Here is a 24,505-nt window from a genome sequence, read left to right as displayed (position 1 = left end):
GGTGCATGGAAAAAATCGATTCTTGGATGCATCGCGATGCGGACGTGAACGATTCCGAATCGATTCACAAATGATGTCGAAATGACGATTTACTAAATATTTTATTTCTAACGTAATGTTGATGGAACGCAAAAGGTGGAACTTGGAAGTGCGGAAGTGCAGCGCCTGGACAGTCTGTGGCGGCACGTAACAAACCCACACACGGATGAGTGAGAAATCTGCATTAAAGCCAGCTTAGATCAGGAGTCACAACCCAAATGATAACAAGAGACATTTTGTCCTTTCAACGAAGTCAAACCACCTTGGGAGCCACAACATTACCTGTCCAGTATGTCTCAGTGTGTGATAATGTCCCAGTATAAGTTAAAGCTATAAACGAAATCACAGACTTTGCTCTGCTTTAAGCTTTAGCTCAGCCTTAGCCGCTTTCCTCCCGTCTCCGCCAGAAAACCTTTCCTCTAAAGTAGAGCAGTTTCTTGTAAAATGCCTCAATGTTTGACTGTTTTACGAGGCTGAAGTCACTTCTTGAAGACGCTCCATCTTCTTGTTGGAATTTTCCCGTTCCCGTTTCCCCTTAAATTGCGACTGGGGGGCTGAATGTAAATGCGGCACCATTTAAGCTGGAACGGTAAAATTCTAAAGAGAAGCGACTTCATCTTCGCAACTTTTTAGTGTTTGTCAGTCTCTCGTTGCCGATTTAACTTGCCAGGAAACCAACAGCGCAGCTTATACATGCGAATAATGCACTACGTGACCTGCAGTCACGCTATTTTGCGCACGTCCCGTTTCAAAGATATTTTACTGACACAGCGATTCCCCCACTCTCTACAACAAGACCAAAACCGGAGTTATAAACTCACTAAAGAAAAGGGGCAGGACGGCTGTAACGTGCTGCGTGGACATCCATTATCACAGGATCTTATTTCACCCTTACACCGCATTTTATCACAGATGAGTGGCAGGAGCGTCTCATGAGCTCCAAACAATAGCAGTGAATGAGAGCCTTCAAGTTCACTAACCACATCACTTCAATTTGATTTATTAATACAAGATATTGGAGGTAAATTCATTATGGATCATTACAAATACTTAGCTTTAAAACTACCAAGTCCTCACACAGTGAGAAAATAGAAATCCTGTATAGAAAATAAAGATGCATCGATAATCGTTTTATAATCGCATCGCAGCCTCTGAATCATGATCAAATTGTGAGGTGCCTCGAGATTCCCACCCCTAGTCCACATTTGAGAACTGAGCTGATGTCACCAAATCTATTTACACATATACACCCATTCAGCCTATAGCAGTTTAGCCCCACCCTCTCACGCTGATGTTATAAGCAGTGTTTCACCCCTTTGAATGAGGCACAATACAGAGCAGCCTACCGGAACAGAACTCATTTACATATATCAGTCTTAAAACCAGCCTGTTTCAATCTCAGGCATTAGAAGACGTGGTAAAATGGTCAGGTAAAATGAATAAGCAGTCTTTTTGGACACTATGGTCCATAAGTGGACGCCAGGGAAAACATAAAATACAAGAAATATATTTATTCATTATTAAATGGTTTTCTGCTGTTGGAACAAAACTTTGTACTGCTGTCATTTGTTCAGTTTTTGACAGAATGTCTGCTGCCGCTTACATTATGTGTACATTTCATGATGAATGGACCAAAAGAAACGACCAATGAGACTTGGAAAAGTGTCTGGCTCCACTGACTTACACTAAAAGTAAAGTAGGTTTTTCAGTCTCCTCTAAGTTACCATTTTGGAGATACAAGGACGGACGGACGGACGGATAGACACAGATAGATAAACACATAAATATATAGATAGATACATAGATAGACAGATAGATAAACACATAAATATATAGATAGATACATAGATAGACAGATATATAGCTACATAAAGAGACAGACAGACAGAGATATAGATATATAAACCTTGTACCCCATTAGTTTATGGTTTAAACATAAGGAATGCCAAAGTAGATGTTGTGTAAAAGACCTATAGTGGTTGAACTGAACCATTTTTGTATCAAAAAAGCATCAAAGCATAAGGAAAAAAAATTGGCATCTCGAGCCTTAAAGAAATACTCCAGCATTTTCCAACCTAATCTCCATCAGCTGCATCTGAGGCATACAGTTGACACCCACAGACAAAAATAATGACACATTTCCCTGGAAACCTCTTGACTCCAAGTGCCAACTGGCAGGCGCTCAAGCTCAATTACACATGAGCATCAGGTTAAAAAATACTCTTGATTATTCTTGTAAATGAATCTTTCATATTGCCTGGAGCTAAGAGCGCATGTCAAAGCGGCGCTGAATCTCTGTGGATTCTGTAAATCCCTCACCGCATCGTCGCTGCGCTGTCCTCCAGCCACAGCTAACAGTCGGCCTGTTTGAGTAGAATCTAAGCTCTGACAGAATTGGAGAAGCAGGGTTACAACCAGACCATGAACGCTTGTTCAAAGGGAGAACTATTTCACAAAACGTAACCACTCGTCTCTGACCGCTTCCCTGCTGCGAGAGATCGAAATAACAGTCTCGTCTCTCTCTGCATTGGCGTGACACACCTGGAACAAGAGAATGCAAAGCCCACTTTATTGATGGGCCTGCTGGCAAAAGTGATAACTGTCGCAGAGGAGATCAATTTTGCTTTATCAAGACAGTCTTTTGGACATGGACTGGGCTAAACTGCAATGCCAATGATCATTTACTGCTGAAAATCATTGTTAAAACCATAGTGCTGCACTATGAACGAAATACTAGTGTTGCAATTACATACCGCAATTGCGAGGAACCTTGAAATAGATTTGAAAAAAAATCACACTGGCGAATCAATAAAACAGTCAGATGCAAAAGTTCAAGCACCCCAGTCACATTACATGAAAATGGAGATGATTTCATAATAAAATGTATGTGCTAAGTTTAACATATTGATAAGAAAAGAAAACTGTGAAGGGTTCCATAACTTTTGCACAGGCCACATTTTGTGTTTCATTTTTTTCCCCAATATGTCAAATTCAGTAAATTTGTAGTTGTGCGTTAAACTGTGCAGAAGTGTGCTGTCTGTAGAAAACATGTTTACTTTTCATGTTAAATTAACAAAATATCATTTGACCAGGGGCGCCCAAACTTTTGCATATTGACGATGTATGGTTCAAATTAGCCTGGAAAAGAATTTACTTTCGCTGGATTATACGAAGCTTCCTCAAAACACATACAGAAACAAATCTGGAGCTGTGATTGGTCAGGACGCTCAAAGCACGCGGTTAAATGATTGGTGAATGGTTCATGAGCTCATTTGCATATTCAAGCTTTCTGCGATTTCCAATTTCTTCATTTACATTTACGGCATTTGGCTGATGCTCTTATGCAGAGCGACTTGATCGTTTTACACATGTAGGGGAAGGTAGTGTTAGGAGTCTTGCCCAAGGACTCTTATTGGAGAAGTGTAGGGAGGTTACCCAGGCGGGGGATTGAACCCCAGTCTACAGCATAGAAGGCAGACGTGTTACCCACTACACTATACTAACCACTGGGTTGGTTACCACCACTGTAAACAATTCTGACCAAGTCTCTGGAGAGCAGACCACGTCACACCAAACCTCTCTGAATCACTTTGTTTACATCTCAACTAAATTTGCACACATTAAAAAAGACTAAAAAGTGGTGGATTTCCCCTTTAACACACAACACTTAGTGCTGGCCTACCTTTTAGTCTAGATTCAGGCCCAATCCCATTTCTCATTTTTACAGCTAGCCCTTGTTTTCGAGTGTCTCCTTGACTCTTTGAACTGAGTTACAGGGGTAGTGGTTGAAGTCTTCCCTCTGAAACGGGACCCTCAAAAAAAAAGAGCATCACTTCATTAACAGCTACCAGCGCTGCTCTGTGGGCGACCCCGCCCGTCTGCAGTGACAGCAGAGGAGGGTAAAGTTCAGCTCCTCACTGCTGGGTTTTACTTATATTTAGGGCATCATACGCCTTCAAAGAGGGGGGCAATTATTTTTTATCACCCCCCCTAATTCTTCAGTGATATGAAGCTGAAGTCAGAGATTCACCAGCTTCTTGTTTGAATTTTCCTGTTCCATCTTAAATGGTGCAGCAGTTCCGATGCCTGCGGTGCCAGAATGTAACTGCTGGACTATTTAAGGTGGAACAGGAAATTTTGCTAGCTAGCTACCGAGACAATGGCGTACTATTATTACAATTTTTAAAATATGTTTATGAAGAAAAGGACCATAATACATTGAAGCAACATTAGACTAGAGGATAATACAATGGTTATCATAATTTTTTAATGGAGAAAATACTTAGAATTACTTAAATGTATGTAAAGTCTATGCACAGAATGTATAACTCAGAATTAAAACACCAAAATATGAAAAGCTCTGCAATGTAGTATCAGCAATGACGTCAGTCAAAACCCGTCAACGGAGCACAACACACGAAGGGATTACATAACTGTGTTCAATGTATTATTCAGCTTTAAAGGAGCACAACCAGCTGTGAGACCAGCCGTCTGGGAATACGTGTATATCCGGAGCATTTAGGTGTGAAGAAGCCTTCAGAGAAATGAGCTTGGGCGCACAGGGAGGCAGTGGGAGTGGGAGCAGCACTGCTGTAAAAATGATTCCGTATTGGTGTTTCATGACATGGATTTTACCATATTGTGGACACCACGACAAGCCTAAATAACACAGAGCAACAAACACGACAAGTGAAACTTACACAGCTTAAATTTGCCTTAGAAACGCCGTTTCCTCTATTTAAAGTCACATGTAAAAGTCTGAATGCCTCTAATCTAATTACCTTTCAGTCTATATTTTACTTGAAAATAAGTTAACGCATCCTCTCCAGAGAACACAACATAAACTGTGCCATAAGGCCACACTTTTTGGTTCTATTTCCGGTTAAAATTCACCAAACAAGCAGTATGTGTGTTCAGTAAATAAGCAGTATTAAAATGTGCAGAAGTGTGCTCTCCGTGTTAACTTACTTTCACTTAAAATAATAATAAATAAATAAATAAAATCAACAAAATGTCATTTCAGCAGGGGTGCCCAAACTTTTGCATATGCCTGTACAGTATCAGCACAAATGAGCTATTACTTTGTGACCGGCTTCTTTTATGTTACTCTTTTGTTGGGCTCTACTCGACAACATATACATCATGTTATGATACGCTATGGCCGTTTTCTAATTTATTTATTTTTAGTCTATTTATTTTTAAATATTTTTAACGTCCAGACGACAATAGTGAGAACGAGTTTGGGAATGGAGGCATTTTTCACTAATGTAACCCCTACAAATATCTTTCCCTATAACTCTGCTATCAGATGAACTAAGACAGTGATTGCGTTCCTAGGCACTCCGTGAAATCCAGTTTCCAAATATAATTCAAATGGTTGTGTAAACAGCAAGTAAGGCCTAGAAATCCGATTAGGAAATCTGATAAAGAGGCTGGATTTTAGCTCAGTAATGTGATTTCTCAGTGCATGGAAACTCTTACTCTGATTTCTTTCGGATTTCTTAGTCTGAGCATGTGCGAAAACAGACTGCAGTACTGGAAATAAGCAAAAGTGGTGACGCAAGATGCAGCAACTCACTTTTTGATGCTTGACAAATTGAGGGATTTAGATGTTCCTCATCTTCTAGATGATGTTTGTTCATATTTTCAGGTAAAGTGGTGCGATGTTTTCAAAAAAGCCGCAGAATGACTCATGACTCATGTAGACCTGGGGTTTCCCCGTTATCTGATCGCTCAAGTGCATGATTTGTTTTTCTGCAGTTATCGGATTATAAATTGCATGCAAACGCGCTCAAGGATGCCTCTGCCTGTGAACTGTTGTGGCTCTACGTTGAGCTGCTAGCGAGCAATGGGGAATGAAAAGGAGGGGCGAGAACCCCTGCTGTGAAAACTATTCACACCTCTTTACAGGCCACGCCGAGATAACGCAGACCAAGAAAGTCTACAAATACCACAAAATTTGCATTTAAACACAATTTCTTAAAAATGCCGACTCGCTTGACCACCTACGACAAAATTCCACTTCTAAGTCATTTTGGACCATCTCTATTGGTCAAAGAGGTTATGAGGTTATGAAACTGGGTCTGATGGTGCTCTGCCGTGGGTTTTCACACACAAAACTGATGTAATATAATCTATTTGAATGGATACAGTCCTTCTGTTATCTCACTCCCCCACGGGGGGAGATTAACTCCATGTAGACAGGCCCGGGACAGGGGGACACATGCACCACGCAGACTTTAAGAGGATTGCGGTGATAATTCCTCAGCATATGCAAAGATATGTAACTTATGGTCAGTCTTATGGAGGCTTTTCATTGTTATGGTACATATGTTTTTAACACGTGGGAGAAAATCTCATTTTAGGTGAAACAGATCACTTCATGAGCCACAGGCCCTGAATTCACTCTCTAAACAAGACTCCAGTCGCTGCGGTTAGAGGCATTTTTCATTATAATGTCACAGACCTGTCCAACACGTAGACGTATGGTGTGTTTCCGAAAAATGCCATAAAAACGCCGACAGGCCTGCAAAAGAAGGTAAACAGCCGCTGTGAACGACCCTTCAGCTCAAACAAACTTCACCTGGTGGCCTCAAAGCCATCTAGTAGCAGTTAGCCTTGGGCTGACAATGGATATTATCATGATCATTTAAATAAGCGCTTACATTATGCAAATGACCGTTCTTTTATTCTTTCACGCACCACGTTTTTCTTTTCCTTTTCCATTTACCCCGGCACTGCGTACTACAGCTTAAAAGATCCCATTTATACTGAAATCTCAATCAAAAAAGGCCCAATTTTCAAATCAAAAGATCTGCAATTTAATTCTATGGTTCTATGGAATGATGGTTCTTCAAGGGTTCTTTAGAATTGGTTCTATACAGAACAATAAACACTCAAAGAACCCTTTTCATGATTCAAGGGTACTCTGCATCATAAAAGCGTTCTTCAAACTGATGAAGAATGTGTTGTAGATGGTTCTATATAGAACCATTTTGACAGGGGTTCTATGCTGCAACAAAAAAAAGGTTCTGTTATTGTTACGATATCAAGCTTGCAACAACAGAAGTGCCCTTTTTGGTGCTAAATATAAAAGGCTCCATAAGAAGTATTCTGAAAAGGGTTCTATGTTGCAACCTGTTACTGTTATGATGTCAAGCTCCTAACAGTTGAAGTACCCTTTTGGTGCTCTATGGAACCCTTTTCAAAATGGTTCCATAAGAACCATATAGACCACATTCTGCATCCATCTCAAGAACCCTTTCACGATGCAAAGAAGCCTTTAATCATGCAAAGTGTTCAGGGTTCTTTGTAGAACTGTTTTCTTTTCTGAAGAACCCTTGAGGAACCATCGGTTTCAAGTGTGTACTTTATCAACAAAGTTGCACGAACAACTTTTAAGTGGGGGCTTGGAGCTTAGAAGTGCTTGCAGACGATTTAGACCAATCAGAAGTAACGCTGTGATGACACCTGCAACCACTACAACCACAACTAACTTGCGGTCTTGTGTGCCATGTCCAGTTTTCAAGACTCGAGCTGGAAAAAGTGCACATGACTGCTGCCGGAACAACACCTTGCATCTCCTGAACGGTCACTTTACAGCAAAGGGAAAAAACCAACAGCACTTTTAATGCAAGTCAATGGAACCAGACTTTTTCCAAATCATGTTGGTCCAGTTTATTCTTCAAAAAAAATCATGGTATCTTCAAATTATGGGTAAAACTGAAAAACAAAAACAGAGATGCCAGGTTTTGTTCCCACAGCAGTGACATGAAAAGAAAGAAAACGTTTAGAGAAAACAAATCAATTTAAATCGCAGTCACAATACTTGTCTTAAAAAAATTCAGAAATGACATATTTCAGTCTGGCAAGGAATGCTGGGGTACATGCACGTGAAAGAACCTCTCCTAGATCTCCAGCAGACAGTGAAACGGACGAGCTCGTACAGAAGAAACCTGGGAATGTGCCAGCTCTGTAAAACTCTGGTTTCCAATCAAACAAACAGTGTCTGTGCAAAATATAGTTATCCTAATAATTTAGTAAGTAATAATACCATGGAGGAAAATCCAAGCCATGATGTAAGGCTCTGTAACCCTCACATGTAGCACTTCTCAGCTTAGCCTGAATCATGGAGACATCATTTATCGTGCTAATACTGTATATGATCATTTGTTTACTTTACACCATCCAGGCTTAAAATATGTGGTAGCATTTCTTGCAATCTGCAAACAGCTGCCTTCAGCTACAACCTGCCGAACCACACAGCGATACTGTACAGCCTTGAGGGTTTTTAGGTACAATGGGCCTCAAATAACAGGGGACACTTGAAGGGGAATTCCACCAATTTCTCAAAATTCCTGCATAATTCAATACAAATCTGGGCAATACGACAATATTTATCGCCATCATCATAAATGACAGCATGATATGTCAGACCATCATCATTGTGGACATCATCAGTAATTATACATCAAGCCCAATAGCATGTTTAATTTCAAAAGAGAGCATAATTGGTCCTGCTTAACTGGATTTAGTGGAACGTTGAATGTAAGCAACCGAATTCAGTTCATAGCATTTTTAAAACGTGGCACTTCTTTATCTCTTCCAACAAATCCGATAGCAGAAAGAATATGGTGTGTATTGTGAAATTCTCATATTACATTTTGCCATATTACCCACCTCTAATTAAGGTTAAGATGTAAAGTCGATCAGAACGGCTTGACATGAAATGTTTCATTCTAGAGAAAACTTCTCAGAATTGTTCACAGTGGCGGTGAATGGAACCAGACGTCTGAGAACAGGTTTTAATGCTTGATGACAGTAGTTCGTTTTATGATCGTATTGATATTTAGATAGTTTTGCATACACATGCATGCCACTATAAGGCCAAATACCCGCCTTAAGAAAATGTACTTTGCCAGATGCAACTCTACTCTACCACTAACGACATCACAAAAACTCAGAAGAGTATTATAAAATGGCTATATTTGTGTTATATGCACGGTGACCCCTGGTTCCTATCAGCGCAAATGCACAGACATGAGTCTCGACAACTCAGGACCTCACATCAACCTACTCTGATTGACTTTTCCATCTCTCACGTTCAATCACAGAGGACATTTTCAAATGTGCCCGCGTTCACGTCTTAAAAACTCTCATCTGCTCCAATCCCAGAGCAAAACGAGCTTTTCTAAGTCGGCTAATTCGATCAGAACAGTCAGTTTTCATGAAAAACTGAAAGGGGAAACAGCAACAAAAAAAAAAAAACAGCTTTGTCATTCAGGACCTGAAGCACATTGTACCACATGATCCCAAAGAACCATTGTACCTGTATCTATCCTATCAGTTTGCACCCCGTCCACCATCTGTTCAGACAGGGATAAGGAGGAGGCACAGCATCAGCCAACAGTCCAAACCTACAGAGCAGATCTGCTCACTTTCAGCCCAGAGAAGAAGTGGAAAGACACAAGTTCCAGGCCCTGAGTGAGTGACAGAACAGTACGCATATGCTACTTCCTCTATATCCTCATGAAACTGCAGAGGATTCCACAGCCATTCCAGCTGGATGGGAGCTGGAAGGCAGACTGGGGAATGAAATTCAGCTGGAGTTAACTCTTTAAGATCTTCATGGAGGGGGGAAAAAGATGTAAACGTGTCCACATCTTGAGTCCAGCCTGCTCAGCTCTGGAAAGCGGATGGCAGAGAAGATGTGGGCAGAAATGTGGCTTTAATACACCTAATAGGAGCTCCAGCAGCAGCACCAGTAAAGAAACACAGTTAAAAATAAAGGAGAACACGATGCAGAGCTGTGGAGTTGCTCAGAGGAGTAATGAAGCACGTAAACGCTGCCCTACTCACCCATTTATAAACTTGTCCACGCAGCCTGGTCCTCCAGGAGACTGAGAAGTGCAGGAGAAGAGAGAGAAAGGGGGGAAATCCTCTACTTTAGTGGGGAAGAGCGGCGCTGGAGAAGCCCTGCGCCCCAGCCCGAGAGGAGGAGGAGGAGGAGGAGGAGGAATATAACGGTAGTGCTGTTTAAACAGGCGGGGCGCGATGGGGAAGCATAGTCCTTACGCAGGGGAGGATTCTCTTCTCTTCCAGAAGCAGAACGGGAGAGGGCAACACCGCGAAGGGAGACGGGACGGAGAGTGGGATGGTGCCCCTTTACAGGCTCCGATTGCACCGCTACGTTTCGGCTCCTCCAACCCGCCCTGCCTGCCTGCCTGAGCGTATTCTCGCGAGAAAACGTGCAACGTTAGCCCTGTCCCTCATCAGCTGCACTCCAATCACCAGCCTCAACTTGGCTACTGTTTCGAATTCCCCGTTCCACCTTAAGTGCTGCACCATTTAAGGTGGAACGGAACAGTTCCGCTCCACCTTAAGTGGCGCTGCAGCTCAAACGGCTGAAGGTGGAGCCGAGAATGGTTCTGCTCTACCTTGAATGGCGCAGCAGTTAAACTCTGTCGCCACCATTTAAGGTGGAACGGAAAGTTTGAAGGAGAATTTAGGCCTACTTTAATTTTTTTTTCGTTTGTTTGTTTGATTAGACAAACGGTGACGGTAAAATGTCTTCATATGTCAAAGATGCCCACTTTAAGAGACTTCTGTCAAATTGTGCGGTGTTTAGTGACGTATAGAGTCGATGGAGACTCTATAATCTTGATTATTATACGGATTATTGTGTTTCAGGACGTTTCATGCATCACAGAAGTGTTTAGACACGTTTATCGGCTCGAGCTGGGGATGATTTTAGTCTGAGAAGCTGTAGGCTGTATGAAAATGTCTATCTGCTGACACCGTGTGGTCCAAAGGTGAAACAGCTTGTAAATCAGCTTCACAGTTGGGTTGATGGAGCGGTGGTCGTGCAGGGTGGGGTAGAGGAGCACCTCTCTGCGGTGGGTTATAGCGGTGCGGGATTGCTCTTGGCTTCTGTGCGTGTTGGGCTTGTTTATGTCCCCACTGCGCTTTGACAGACTGGTGGGGCTTAGCTGTTCCGCCGTGGGCCTAAGCTCAGTGTTTGTGCTGCTGATGCTGGACAGACTGCCACCCGCAGTGGGAATGTGCTTTGGGCAGCAGAAAGAGGGATGGGTCAGGGGTAGTCACTGGGTGGGGAGAGGGGGTGATACAGGGGAAAGCACACAGGGCAGACCGAGAAACGAAAAAGTCATCAAAATAAACAAACGCTGATATGCCCTCAGTGAGGGGCTCTTACATTAAACATCTGTCGTAGAAACCTCTATCTGTCTATCTATCAGTCTGTCTGTTTATCTATCTGTCTGTCTGTTTATCTATCTGTCTATCTATCAGTCTGTCTGTTTATCTATCTGTCTGTCTGTTTATCTATCTGTCTATCTGTTTATCTATCAGTCTGTCTGTTTATCTATCTGTCTGTCTATGTATCCATCCGTCTGTCTGTCTATGTCTGTCTGTCTATCTGTCTGTCTGTCCATCTATCTCTGTCTATCAATCTATCTGTCTGTCTGTCCATCTATCTGTTTGTCCGTCTATCTATCTATCTATCTATCTATCTATCTATCTATCTATCTATCTATCTATCTATCTATGTCTGTCTGTCTATCTGTCTGTCTGTCCATCTATCTCTGTCTATCAATCTATCTGTCTGTCTGTCCATCTATCTGTCTGTCCGTCTATCTATCTATCTATCTATCTATCTATCTATCTATCTATCTATCTATCTATCTATCTATCTATCTGGCTGTCTATCTGTCTGTCTATATATCCATCCATCTGTCTGTCTATCTCTGTCTGTCTGTCTATCTGTCTGTCTGTCCATCTATCTCTGTCTATCAATCTATCTGTCTGTCTGTCTATCTATCTGTCTGTCCATCTATCTCTGTCTATCAATCTATCTGTCTGTCTGTCCATCTATCTGTCTGTCCGTCTATCTATCTATCTATCTATCTATCTATCTATCTATCTATCTATCTATCTGGCTGTCTATCTGTCTGTCTATATATCCATCCATCTGTCTGTCTATCTCTGTCTGTCTGTCTATCTGTCTGTCTGTCCATCTATCTCTGTCTATCAATCTATCTGTCTGTCTGTCCATTGATCTGTCTGTCCGTCTATCTATCTATCTATCTATCTATCTATCTATCTATCTATCTATCTATCTATCTATCTATCTATCTATCTATCTGGCTGGCTATCTGTCTGTCTATGTATCCATCCATCTGTCTATCTGTCTGTCTGTCTATCTATCTATCTATCTATCTATCTGTCTGTCTGTCTATCTATCTATCTATCTGGCTGGCTATCTCTCTGTCTATGTATCCATCCATCTGTCTATCTATCTATCTATCTATCTATCTATCTACAGTGGGTTGCAAAAGTATTCATACCCCTTGAACTTTTCCATATTTTGTCACATTACAACCACAAATATATTTCACTGGAATTTAATGTGAAAGACCAACACAAAGTGGTATACAATTGTGAAGTGGAAAGAAAATTATACATGAATCAAAACATTTTTTACAAATAAAAAACTAATAAGTGCGACGTGCAAAAGTATTCAGCCCCCTTTTCCCTGAGTGCAACCAATTGCATTCAGAAGTTGCCTGATGACTGCTAATGACTCAAAAGGGTCCACCTGTGTGTAATCTAATCTCAGTACAAATACAGCTGCTCCGTGACGGCCTCAGATGTTGGTTAAGAGAATATTGGGGAGCAAACAGCATCATGAAGTCCAAAGAACACACCAGACAGGTTAGGAATATGGTTTTGGAGAAGTTTAAAGCAGGCTTAGGTTATAAAAAGATTTCCCAAGCTTTGAACATCTCACGGAGCACTGTTCAATCCATCATCCGGAAATGGAAAGAGTATGGCACCACAGTAAACCTGCCAAGACAAGGCCGTCCACCTAAACTTACAGGCCGAACAAGGAGATCACTGATCAGAGAGGCAGCCAAGAGGCCCATGGTGACTCTGGATGAAATGCAGAGAGCCACAGCTCAGGTGGGGGAAACTGTCCACAGGACAACAATTAGTCGTGCACTACACAAATGTGGTCTTTATGGAAGAGTGGCAAGGAGAAAGCCATTGTTAAAAGAAAACCATAAGAAGTCCCGTTTGCAGTTTGCCAGAAGCCATGTTGAGGACACAGCAAACATGTGGAAGAAGGTGCTTTGGTCAGACGAGACCAAAATAGAACTTTTTGGCCACAATGCAAAACGCTATGCGTGGCGGAGAAATAACACTGCACATCACTCTGAAAACACCATCCCCACTGTCAAATATGGTGGTGGCAGCATCATGCTCTGGGGGTGCTTCTCTTCAGCAGGGACCGGGAAGTTGGTCAAAGTTGATGGGAAGATGGATGGAGCCAAATACAGGGCAATCTTGGAAGAAAACCTGTTGGAGTCAGCAAAAGATTTGAGACTGGGGCGGAGGTTCACCTTCCAGCAGGACAACGACCCTAAACATAAAGCCAGAGCTACAATGGAGTGATTTAAAAAAAAGAATATTCATGTGTTAGAATGGCCCAGTCAGAGTCCAGACCTAAACCCAATTGAGAATTTGTGGCAAGATCTCAAAACTGCTGTTCACAAACGCTCTCCATCCAATCTGACTGAGCTTGAGCTGTTTTGCAAGGAGGAATGGGCAAGAATTTCAGTCACTAGATGTGCAAAGCTGGTGGAGACATACCCTAAAAGACTTGCAGCTGTAATTGCAGCAAAAGGTGGCTCCACAAAGTATTGACTCAGGGGGGCTGAATACTTTTGCACGTCGCACTTATTAGTTTTTTATTTGTAAAAAATGTTTTGATTCATGTATAATTTTCTTTCCACTTCACAATTGTATACCACTTTGTGTTGGTCTTTCACATTAAATTCCAGTGAAATATATTTATGTTTGTGGTTGTAATGTGACAAAATATGGAAAAGTTCAAGGGGTATGAATACTTTTGCAACCCACTGTATCTATCTGTGTGTCTATCTGTCTGTCTGTCCATCTGTTTGTGTGTCCGTCTGTCTAATCATCGTTCAGAGTAGTTTTCCCATCAGCTGACGCTCCACCAGAGGGGAGTGTTGGTCCATTACAGAAAAAAGTCAGATGTGTTATTATTAATGTGTCACAAATCACATAAAAGTTGCTGCAACAGTTGATAGATGGATGGGTAGGTAGGTGGACGGACAGACGGACGGACGGACAGATAGAGAGATAGATAGATAGATCTTTACTGATTGATAGGTCTTTATTGATCCCGGAGGGAAATTGCATTGTTTCAGTAGTAACACATATAATTACACAAGTAACACATATAATTACACATAAACTTACATACACTAGACAGAAGGTAAAGTACAGGAGAAATGAAATAAAGTATAAAAGTATCTATATTTACATATTTACATGGCATATGAGACAGATTCACCGTGTTTACAAGACACTGAGTGGTATGGGTAGAGTTGTGTATTGAGCTGTGTGAGCAGATGTTTAACCAAATAACACGGTTACCCACCAAAATAACACATCTCAGAAGTTCAGGCTCTCTAGGCCGTTTGTCACTGCATTGCTCTCTTTTTCTTTCTTTTCCTTGAAGTTGTTGCTGAGCTTCGTAGAAGATTCCAGAAGTGTGCCCTCGGGCCTTAAGTTGACACAAAAGAAAAAGAGCCTTGTTTTTCTTCCTGTTTCCTGGAATAGGATCTGGAGGACATTTCAGTGAAACAGGGCTCAGACTGAGCGTGACTGTGATGTGAGGGGAACACCTGTCCGGGTGGACAACAGGACAGGACGAGGCTTTAGGGAATGCTTTTGTTGGGTAAAGTGGGTCACACTTGCAGATCACGAACAAAAAGGTTTTAATTCTCGTAACTCAACTTATAACCACAGTTACTAAAATACAACTGCCATAAAACAAAGTCCCCATTGCCAACTCGCTGAATATGTCAGTACGACCGTGTTAGAGAAGATAATAGTAATTCATTTCGGAATAAAGGTCGAAATAGCTCGGCTTCGCACCTCTCAGCATATTAATAATACGCTCAGTGGCGCCTACGACTGTAATATACATTATTAATATTAATATTCTAACTTTCTCAGTCTCTTCAGCCGTTGAAATGTTTGTAAACAATTGCCTGCCATGTGGCACTCCGAGGTACGCTGGGAAGTGTAGTTTCAAAGCGCGTTGACTGCCTGTGAATCGGTCCTCGCAGAAATACAACTCCCAGAAAGCCTGTGCTGCCGGCTGATTGGCGCTGGGGCGCGGAGAGGACGTGGTTGGGGGGATATGTACGCCGCGCACGGCGGCTCTGCAGTTTCTCTGGATCTCCGGGACGGACACGAGAGCTGATGGCTGACCTGGATTAGAGCTGGACACATTAGGAAAGGGGTTAGAGACCGAGGGAAGGAAAGACGCCACATTTCAGAGACTTTTAAACGACGAGGACAACGACGTTCACGTTCTTTGTAAAGGTCAGCTGCTCTCGCGGTCTCTGTTATTATGGGTGTTAAACGTGGTTGACTTGTTGTTTCTGAGGCGTCGCACAGATTCATTCTATTATAGGAACCTTTATTCTATTCTTTTCAATTCTATTCTATTCTATTCTATTGTACCGTGTTCTACTCAATTCTATTTATTATTTTTCACAATACTTCTTAGAGGTTAACTGACATGTTATTCTATTCTATTCTATTCTATTCTGCTCCATTCCAATCTATTCTGTCAAATTCTACTATGTTCTACTCTATTCTTATTTTTTCACTCTAATTTTTTGAGGTTCACTGATACATTTTCTATTCTATTCAGTTCTGTTCCATTCTATTCTATTCTATTCAAATCTGCTATGTTCTATTCGATTCTCTCAAATGTTACCATGCTCTACTCCTTTCTGTTCCCAATTTTACACTCCACTTCTTAGAGGTTCACTAGTGTTTTTCTATTCTATTCTATTCCTGATAACATTATATTCTATTTTGTTCAATTCTAATCTGCTCTACTGTATTCTACTCCTAAATTGCACTCTGCTTAACATGCTTATCCTATTCTATTCTATTCTATTCTGTTACAGTCTATTCTATTATGTTTTATTACATTCTATTCCATCCCATTAAATTCTAATCTCCTTTATTCTATTCCTAATTTCCACTCTGCTCCTTAGGGCCTCACTAACGCGTTTACCTATTCTATGTTCTGTTCTATTTGGTCTGGTTCTGTTAAGCTGTGTATTTTGTTCATTAACGGTCACCAACAACAAATAAAAAACAAGCACCGCACATAATAGTTAAAACTGCTCAACCTATAATTAATCCACTTCAGTAGAACAGAATTAGTCTGCTCTTTGTGAGCTGCACAATAGCTCCACTTACTTGTGAAATGGAACCATGTGATCGGCTTCTTACCCTCCGGACACCCACTGTTTACATCTTCATGAGGGATAAAATGTCTGCGTAGGCCACTCTCAGGCCTGCTCTCTAAATCATATTTAATATGCAGAATAAAGTTTGAAGGTTTGTGTCATGAAGGTAGAAATGTTGATGGATGTTTGAATACATTTTTCCCCTCTCCAGGATTTGTGGCCTAGTTTTGTGAGGGTTATTTTGCGTGCGCTTCTCCAGCCCACCTTCCTGCTAATGATGTCCGGCGTGTGTAGGCTTAATTGTACCTTTATTTCACATCCGTCAGAGCCAAACTGGCTCAGTTCCAGGAGCAGGGTTGGAATGCGAAGCCCCTGAGTGGTTATAGTTTCAGATGTGTCAATAAAGAAAACGAGCCTGTCCACACAGCTGATGAGCAGACATGCAACCCAGTAAAGCCAGTAGAGCTAGACGAGGCCCACATTAGTCACAGAAGTACAGTCAGTCTGATGTAATGCTGTTTCTACCTGAGAATAATATTCTGGTCTGTATTGCCGGTTCTTCTTGGCTGTCGCTGTTCCTCAGAAGTTCTTTGAATACAAGTGAACGCAAGGGGGCAGCAGGTAAAACTGGCCATCAGGTAGTTTATTGTTCAGGTAAAGCCACCTGGTGCCTGTGGTTAATGCTTCAAACAAAGGGTTGCCAGGTTTTCCATAACACGCCTCTGTTATATAACAGCAATTCTCTTCTCTATACTTATTAAAGCTTAATATTGAGTTTTGCCTCACCTATTTTCGGGTAATGTGTAATGGCCTATTTATACATGGTAATGGTAAGGCTACAGGAAGTGAATTAGACAAAAAAAAAACAATGAAAATAGCATCATAACAGTTTCCATGTTTGGAATAATTATATAAGAACAGGAACCATGACTATGCTGTAGGCGTAATATCTTCTCTTATTGTCTGATGAAGCTTTAGACAGTGAGAGGATTCTTCCTTTTCTTTAGTTTTTGGGTAATAATGAAAGAATGAGCACTATTATTGATGTCCTCAAACAATAGCCTCAGTGTTTTAGCAAGATGAACACTCTGAAACCTCTCCCACAATACATTAATAGTAATATAGATCGCAAAATAAAGAGATGGTGATAATTCCAGAGGTTACAGGTTACAGGAACCAGAGCTAATAGCTAGATGTGAATCATGAAACCATGCACCAATAGCTAGATATGAATCAGCCTGAAGGTGGATGTTAGAATTTATTAACTTTTTACATCAGAATATTATAAAATAAATCATGAATTATACAAGGATCATCAAATTGAAGCGAATCATGGTGGGATTTGATGCATGATTCCCTCAACCGTTTTCCTTGAAGCTACACTATGTATAATTTGGGGATTTGGAGACCTCTCTGGTGGAAGTGTGTAATTGCATGCAATGTGTAAAAGAACATTTTGGAACGTCAGTTGAGCTGCGGAACCATTCCCGAAGCGCATGAATACGATGAATGAGAGGGCACTGAAAGGGGACTCAAAGAGAACAGCTTTAAGCATTGAAATTGGACTGAAATTGGACTGTAAATCTAGCCATAACCCCATGACCTTACATAGCCTTACTTTCCAGTTCATTACTGAATGCAGTAGTATCGACCTGCAGAGCCAAAGCAACTTTAACCCCCACACTTTCAGACCCAGATTTTTTAGCTACCTGTGCCTCTGATTAGGAGCTGCACCTGCACTTTCAGCTCTCATGAATGTGAAAGTAAACGTTGGCTTCTACTTGAACTTCTACTGTTCTTAATAGATGAGAAGAAACACAGTTTTTGGTTCTTTCAGTACTTCAGTTCTGCAAGCTGTCATTATGTATGCATAGGTGTAATCAATCATGAATAGCCAGTTGTTCAAATGGCCAGTCTCTCTGGCTTGACCACACTATAAACTTCCTTTTAGTTCATGATCACCTAGGCAATATCGCAAATGACTCCCTGCTCTCTATATGGTGCACTACATCCGTCATAAAGTGATGACTCTGGCACCCAAACAGTGCGTAATATGTCTAACAAAGAGCCATTTGAGAATCCGCAACATGTGCACAGGTCCCTACAGGATATATAGTGCATATTTTAGTGTAGAAGTCCAAATCTCTTTCATAGTGCACTATGTATGGAGCAAGAAGCCAGTTGAGAACAAAGTTACGCATTACCTTCTGTGCCATTCATGTACCAAAACACAACATATGAAAGCTGCTAAGCCTCTCGACCACTGTGTAACATCATATCCAGGGCTGAGAGTGCGAGTCTGAGAATGCGAAACTGCAGCCCTGTATTTAGACCCTTCTCACTGAATGACCTGATTGTCCTTTGCCTTCACATCTTTCAGCAGAGTCAGCATCCCTTTCTGTTCTCCTCTGAGGAGGCCTCGGGCCTGATAGACCTTGACAGTCATGGTACTGATCCTGGGAAGACGGCTGAACCGGGAGGACTCTGGGACGCGTGAGTCTCCTGCCGTCAAGCGCAAAGTCCTGGACATGGACTCCAAGACACTGACTGGCCACGACGTCTTTGACTTCTCCTCCGGCCCGTGCCACGCCGAGAGCGTTCTGCAGATGTTTGACGAGTTCCGTGACGGGCGCCTCTTCACCGATGTGGTGATCAGCGTGGAGGGCCGTGAGTTCCCGTGCCACCGTGCTGTGCTCTCAGCTTGCAGCAGCTACTTCCGAGCCATGTTTTGCAACGACCACCGCGAAAGCCGTGAGATGCTGGTTGAGATCAATGGCATCCTTGCCGAGGCCATGGACACCTTCCTGCAGTATGTCTACACTGGCCATGCACGCATCACGACTGACAACGTACAGTTCCTTTTCGAGACATCCAGCCTCTTCCAGATTGGTGCTCTGCGTGATGCCTGTGCCAAGTTCTTAGAGGACCAGCTGGACCCGTGCAACTGCCTGGGCATCCAGCGCTTCGCTGATGCCCACTCACTCAAGCAGCTGGCAAGCCGCTGTCGCACCTATGCCCTGCAGAGCTTCGCTGACGTGGCACAGCATGAGGAGTTCCTGGACTTGCGGCGTGACGAGCTGGAGGAGTACATTGCCAGTGATGAGCTAGTGATTGGCAAGGAGGAGATGGTGTTTGAGGCGGTGATGCGCTGGGTCTACCACGACATGGAGCACCGGCGCGGAATGCTGCGTGAGCTACTAAACCACGTGCGCCTGCCCCTGCTGCACCCCAACTACTTCGTGCAGACGGTGGAGGGGGACCAACTGATCCAGAACGCACCAGAGTGCTACCAGCTGCTGCACGAAGCCCGACGCTACCACGTACTGGGAAATGAGATGATGTCGCCCAGGACTCAACCACGCAGGTAGGCAACATCATCTGTCTTCAGACCTGAACCACCAGCAGCAGCAAAACTGTAGCTAGATTTAGTTTAGCACCCCCTAGTGGTTGGGGTTAGGCTTAGGAAAAATGTTTTAAAAAATTTGCTGTATTTTAAGCTAAATAAACAGTTGTATGTAGTAGTTAGCTAATGTATATGACACTGTGATAGGATGAGCTGCTGAATATTCAATAGTTTTCAAACTAATTAACAGATAATAATACAGCTAATTTTCCAGTGACTGATGTTGGTACATTAGGGTACGTTAGCTCTTTTTTACAAATCAGTTACAGTGTGAACTGCAGGTCCATTTTAACACCGCTGTTATATTTTTAAGAGCTTCTAAACTAGAGTTATAGAGTTACATGATGTCAGTGAGCACAAATAGCCAATGAAATGCTCCACTTGCCTACCAGTCAGCACTCAGTAGCCATAATGCTGCATCCTGCAGTCCAGTATCCATTTGCTGTAGAAGAAAGAAACATCCATCCATCCTTCTCTGTCAGGGTTGTGGGGGGGTGCTGGAGCCTATCCCAGCAGTCTTCGGGTGGAATGCAGGATACACCCTGGACAGGTCGCCAGTCCATCGCAGGGCAGACAGACAGACACAGACAGTCACTCACACCTAGGGGCAATTTAGCATGTCCAATTGGCCTGACTGCATGTCTTTGGGAGGAAACCCACGCAGACACAGGGAGAACATGTAAACTCCACACAGAGAGGACCCTGGTCACCCGGCCGGGGAATCGAACCCAGGCCCTCCTTGCTGTGAGACGACAGCGCTACCTTCTACCTTCTAAAATTAGGAAAGTTCTGTATAAGTCATTAGAAACGATTATAACTTTTCATTTTTAGCCATTTAGCTCCATTCACTGAGGACTCGCTTGTGTGCGCCCTCTGGTGTTTTGCAGTCCTGTTTTTGATATAACGGGGGAAACAGGAAGTGACCAGATTCCTCATAAACCGGCTATGGGAAAGCTACCATCTACTTAGTGTTTTGCTACTTCAGAATCATCACTAGTATGTTTTCTGTACCAGTGGTCGAAGGAAATGTTGTGCTTTCACACTTTCAAATGTTGACAACTTTCTCTTTTATTTTAACGAAATGGTCCCAGACTTTACTCTTTTTAACATTCAGCGATTGTTGTTCTTTTTCTTTTGTTGTCTGCTCACAGCACTGTAAAGTGACCCACTGCCTTCTTCAGGGCAAGTTGTTAACTCACTATATATTGGACGTATTGTTGACGTTATTAATAATATCAAATAAATGTTTCTGCCCAATCAAATACTATTAAATTATCCTTATTACAAAGGAATAAAGCTTAAAATAAAGTTAGCATGATTGAGCTGTACCCAGCTATCCAAGTATATTATAAGTTTACGTGCATCTGAAGTTATACTTGCTGAATGTTATGCTAACACAACAACATCCTAATTGTTACCTACGTTGTAAAATTGATGAGCTAGCTGAGGTAGCTAGCTAGTGTAACTTCTAGATGTATAACATTATATCCAGTAGACATATCCAGTCTAGGTCTACATAACAAAGGGGGTCAAATTTGCTGTAGAAAGACCTGAAAAAATCTGATCCTATCACAACGGACTTGGCCACTTAATGAGGTGTAACTCCGTCTTTGTTTTCCACGGCATGCACTTACAGGGTTCAGATGAGAGCACAGGGGCTAATAGAACTGAGGAACATGATGACACACCGCAGTGATTCAGCACGCTCTTGTCTATCTGACAGTTAGGAGATAATGGAGAACAGAAATAGCCTTTCACACTCACTTTCTTTATCTTGGCCTATGGCTTATCAGCTTGACCTGATCCTGCTGGTGCTTTTGGCTCTTGTTCCTTCGCCGGCCTCTGCCTGCTGGCTGAGACGGTGGGAAAGGCCGTGTGTTTGAGCCATTGTGTTTGGCCAGTCACGCGGCACGGTATCAAAGAGCTGCTCTGTTTTTATAGTCTTTATCAACTTAACGGCTCTCCCCTGCTGCATGAAAGCAAACCCAGGACAGTTTGTCTGTTATTGTTGCTCGCTTTGATAAGGACCTGATTCGAGGGACATTAAAACAGAGCTTGGAGCAGACTTTTCCGGAAGGGATCTTCTTGAAAGCTCACAGAGGCGGGTTGGAAGATGCACATGTAGAGACTTGAAGTAATGTAGGTGAAGTGATAGGAGTCAGGGAGTGGGGGGTGGGGGGTGGGGGTGCCAGTGTTTGCTTGGTAGCTATTCATAAAGGCTATGTTGACACAGCAGGTAAAAGTGGCCCAAATTGGATCTTTTTCTTCATATGTGACACAGATGTGTATCTGTGTTTCAGTGTGAACAGCAGAAAACGCACTGAATCTGTCATTTTCAATTCCGATTTGAGACGCTTTCATATGTGATGCCGAAATCCGATCCGTATCAGATCCGCGGCAGTGCGACTCAGTCTGAGCAGCCAGATCGGAATTCATGTGACCTTTACGTCAGTCCATCTATCTATGTAGTTAGCTGGTTGGCTCAATAGATAGAAATATTTATACAATGTTTTGCGTTGTTATGAATTTTTTTTGTAATGCGAAGCATTATTAATCCCCAATATAATTGCAGAAAAAAGTTTAATAAAGTTTAGAGAATTTTATATTAGATGCTAATAATAAGAATTCCATAAAAAAATGAACACTTTCATTTTAAAATAGGCATTTACACAGTTTATTGCTACTGTAAATGCATTGTAACTTTAAATCGAGTTTATTTCAAGTTTGAATCTATTTATCTACACAGGTAGATTTTACAAGTGTTGATAATCTCTTAAACCACCAATCACACACCAATTAAAGGTAAGGGTCATAGAGTTTCTGAATTTCAGTTCCTCAACTTAGCAGTTACTGAATAACCTGTGAGATTACTAACTGAATAATAATCCCATGTTTATAAAAGCCTGGGTTTACAAATGCAGGGTGAGTCAAAAAGCGCCATATTTTTATACCGTGAGGCGTCTAGGAACCAATCACATACCAGTTGAAAGAGGGGGTCATAGAGATTCTGAGTGCCACTGGAAGGTGGCTCCCTTCAGTCTGCGAGGAGATGAGACCCCTGAGCAGAAGGCGTTCTGCGTTCTCCACTTCAATAACAGTGAATCGGTCATAACTGTCCAACATGATTTTCGTGGGCAGTGAACCTCCAACAGCTCAGAGCGTTCGTCGTTTGTTCCACATCATCTAAGAAATGGATGATCTAAGAAAATCGCACTGAAAGAGCCGCGAGTGCAGCGACACCCGACATGCTCGTTTGAGTATGGGATGAATGTAATTATTGTGCTGATGTTGTCTGTACAGCTGGAGGAGGTTCATACTGAGCACTTGTAAAATTACATAATGAACTTTATGCTCCTTAAACCATTTACAGTTCACTGCATTGATCGGTAATGAGATTATAAAAACTTTCAAGATAATGATCTACATGTGTATGAAAAATAGGCAGAATGTCTCTAAACATAACTGACAAAACAGTCAGACTATATTTGAATAATTTAAGTTATATCTACTCCTGTATGGAGCAACACCTGCACAGGCAAGGACGAACCTGCTGCTGATCCAGCCTTCCTGTCCTGAGACTCTTTATGAACATGCTCTGATGGATGGAGTATGACGGAGGCTTGTCTGTACACATTCCTGCGCCGCAGTCTCCTTACCGCGTAAACACCTGAGTTTTGAAACACGCTCCTGCTCACCTGAACCCATGTGCTCTTTGTTTTTGTGCTCAGACGGGGAGGAGAGAAGGGGAAAAAAGGCCGGCTGTGTTTTCCTCCCTGCTGAAGCAAAGGACTTTGGAATCTGTCTGAACGTGATTCCCTGAAAGAGCTGCCGTGGTTTTCAGGTTTATCAGTTTAACCCCCTGGCGTATTGTCTGGTTCTGTGAAATGGGGTTAGGGGAAGAGCTCAGAACTCACTGACTGACAAGATAATGTCAGTGGAGTTTAAGAGTTACAACATTTTGAACTGCTGAGAACTTGATGACGAAAGGTTGGTATAGTGTAGTGGGTAACACCTCTGCCTTCTACACTGTAGACTGGGGTTCAATCCCCACCTGGGCAAACACCCTACACTATACCAATAAGAGTCCTTGGGCAAGACTCCTAACACAGCCTTGGCCTACCTGTATAAAATGATTGTAAGTCGCTCTGGACAAGAGCGTCAGCCAAATGCCATAAATATAAATTTAAATGAAAGAAAACTGTTCGTCTGCGTGTGGGGGTTTGGGTAAGAAAGCGTTAAGAAGCTGAAAGGCTTAAGGTTTTGTACAGTAGGGTGTTAGTCAACTTCCGCTCCCTCTGTCTCTGGGCAGAGGTGACTCTCTTTACTTACAGCCTTTCGGGTCGAAATAACACGAAAAAAGTTCTGCTTACCGACATTAACTGAACAATTCATACCGTGTGCAGTTGACTTTGCACCAAAGTGTGAAAACACTTTGGATGTCAAAGGAACAGTTTACTCAAATGTAGCCAGGACATATGCTATATGGACAAAAGTATTGGGACACCTACAGGAGCTTTTATGGTATCCCATTCTAAATCCATAGGCATTAATATGGAGTTGGTCCCCCCCTTTACAGGTATAATAGCTTCCACTCTTCTTTGAAGCTTTCTAAAAGATTTGTGAGGTCAGGCACAGATGCTGCACGAGAGGGCCTGGCTCACAGTCTCCTATCTAGTTGATCCTAAAGAGGTGGGATGGGGTTGCCTTTATGGACCTTGCTTTGTGCACTGGGGCTCAGTCA

The 24,505-nt window shown here is 42.3% G+C and overlaps 2 protein-coding genes across 5 annotated transcripts in view; one reads left to right on the top strand and one right to left on the bottom strand.

Moving 5' to 3' along the window:
• The window catches only part of sh3kbp1 (SH3-domain kinase binding protein 1), a 117,974-nt gene extending 107,694 nt beyond the window's left edge, over positions 1-10,280 (bottom strand). Inside the window, exon 1 of one of the 3 annotated variants that reach the window (XM_037534142.1) lies at positions 9,898-10,280. In XM_037534142.1, coding sequence (XP_037390039.1) covers positions 9,898-9,901 — 4 coding nt within the window. In that variant the 5' untranslated portion in view covers positions 9,902-10,280. The remainder of the gene's footprint in view (positions 1-9,897) is intronic. The other 2 variants (XM_017719249.2, XM_017719250.2) reach the window with 2 other exon arrangements.
• A 4,995-nt stretch (positions 10,281-15,275) lies between these two features.
• The window catches only part of klhl24b (kelch-like family member 24b), a 42,397-nt gene continuing 33,167 nt past the window's right edge, over positions 15,276-24,505 (top strand). Inside the window, exons 1-2 of one of the 2 annotated variants that reach the window (XM_017724405.2) lie at positions 15,276-15,477; positions 18,745-19,725. In XM_017724405.2, the coding sequence (XP_017579894.2) occupies positions 18,806-19,725 (920 nt within the window). In that variant the 5' untranslated portion in view covers positions 15,276-15,477; positions 18,745-18,805. Of the gene's footprint in view, positions 15,478-18,741; positions 19,726-24,505 lie in introns of both variants that reach the window. The other variant, XM_017724404.2, reaches the window with a different exon arrangement.

Source organism: Pygocentrus nattereri, chromosome 24 (assembly GCF_015220715.1).
Source record: "Pygocentrus nattereri isolate fPygNat1 chromosome 24, fPygNat1.pri, whole genome shotgun sequence".
In the NCBI taxonomy this organism is placed as follows: domain Eukaryota; kingdom Metazoa; phylum Chordata; class Actinopteri; order Characiformes; family Serrasalmidae; genus Pygocentrus; species Pygocentrus nattereri.
The sequence above is the reverse complement of the archived record's forward strand: the minus strand, read 5'-3'. Positions and strand labels throughout refer to the sequence as shown.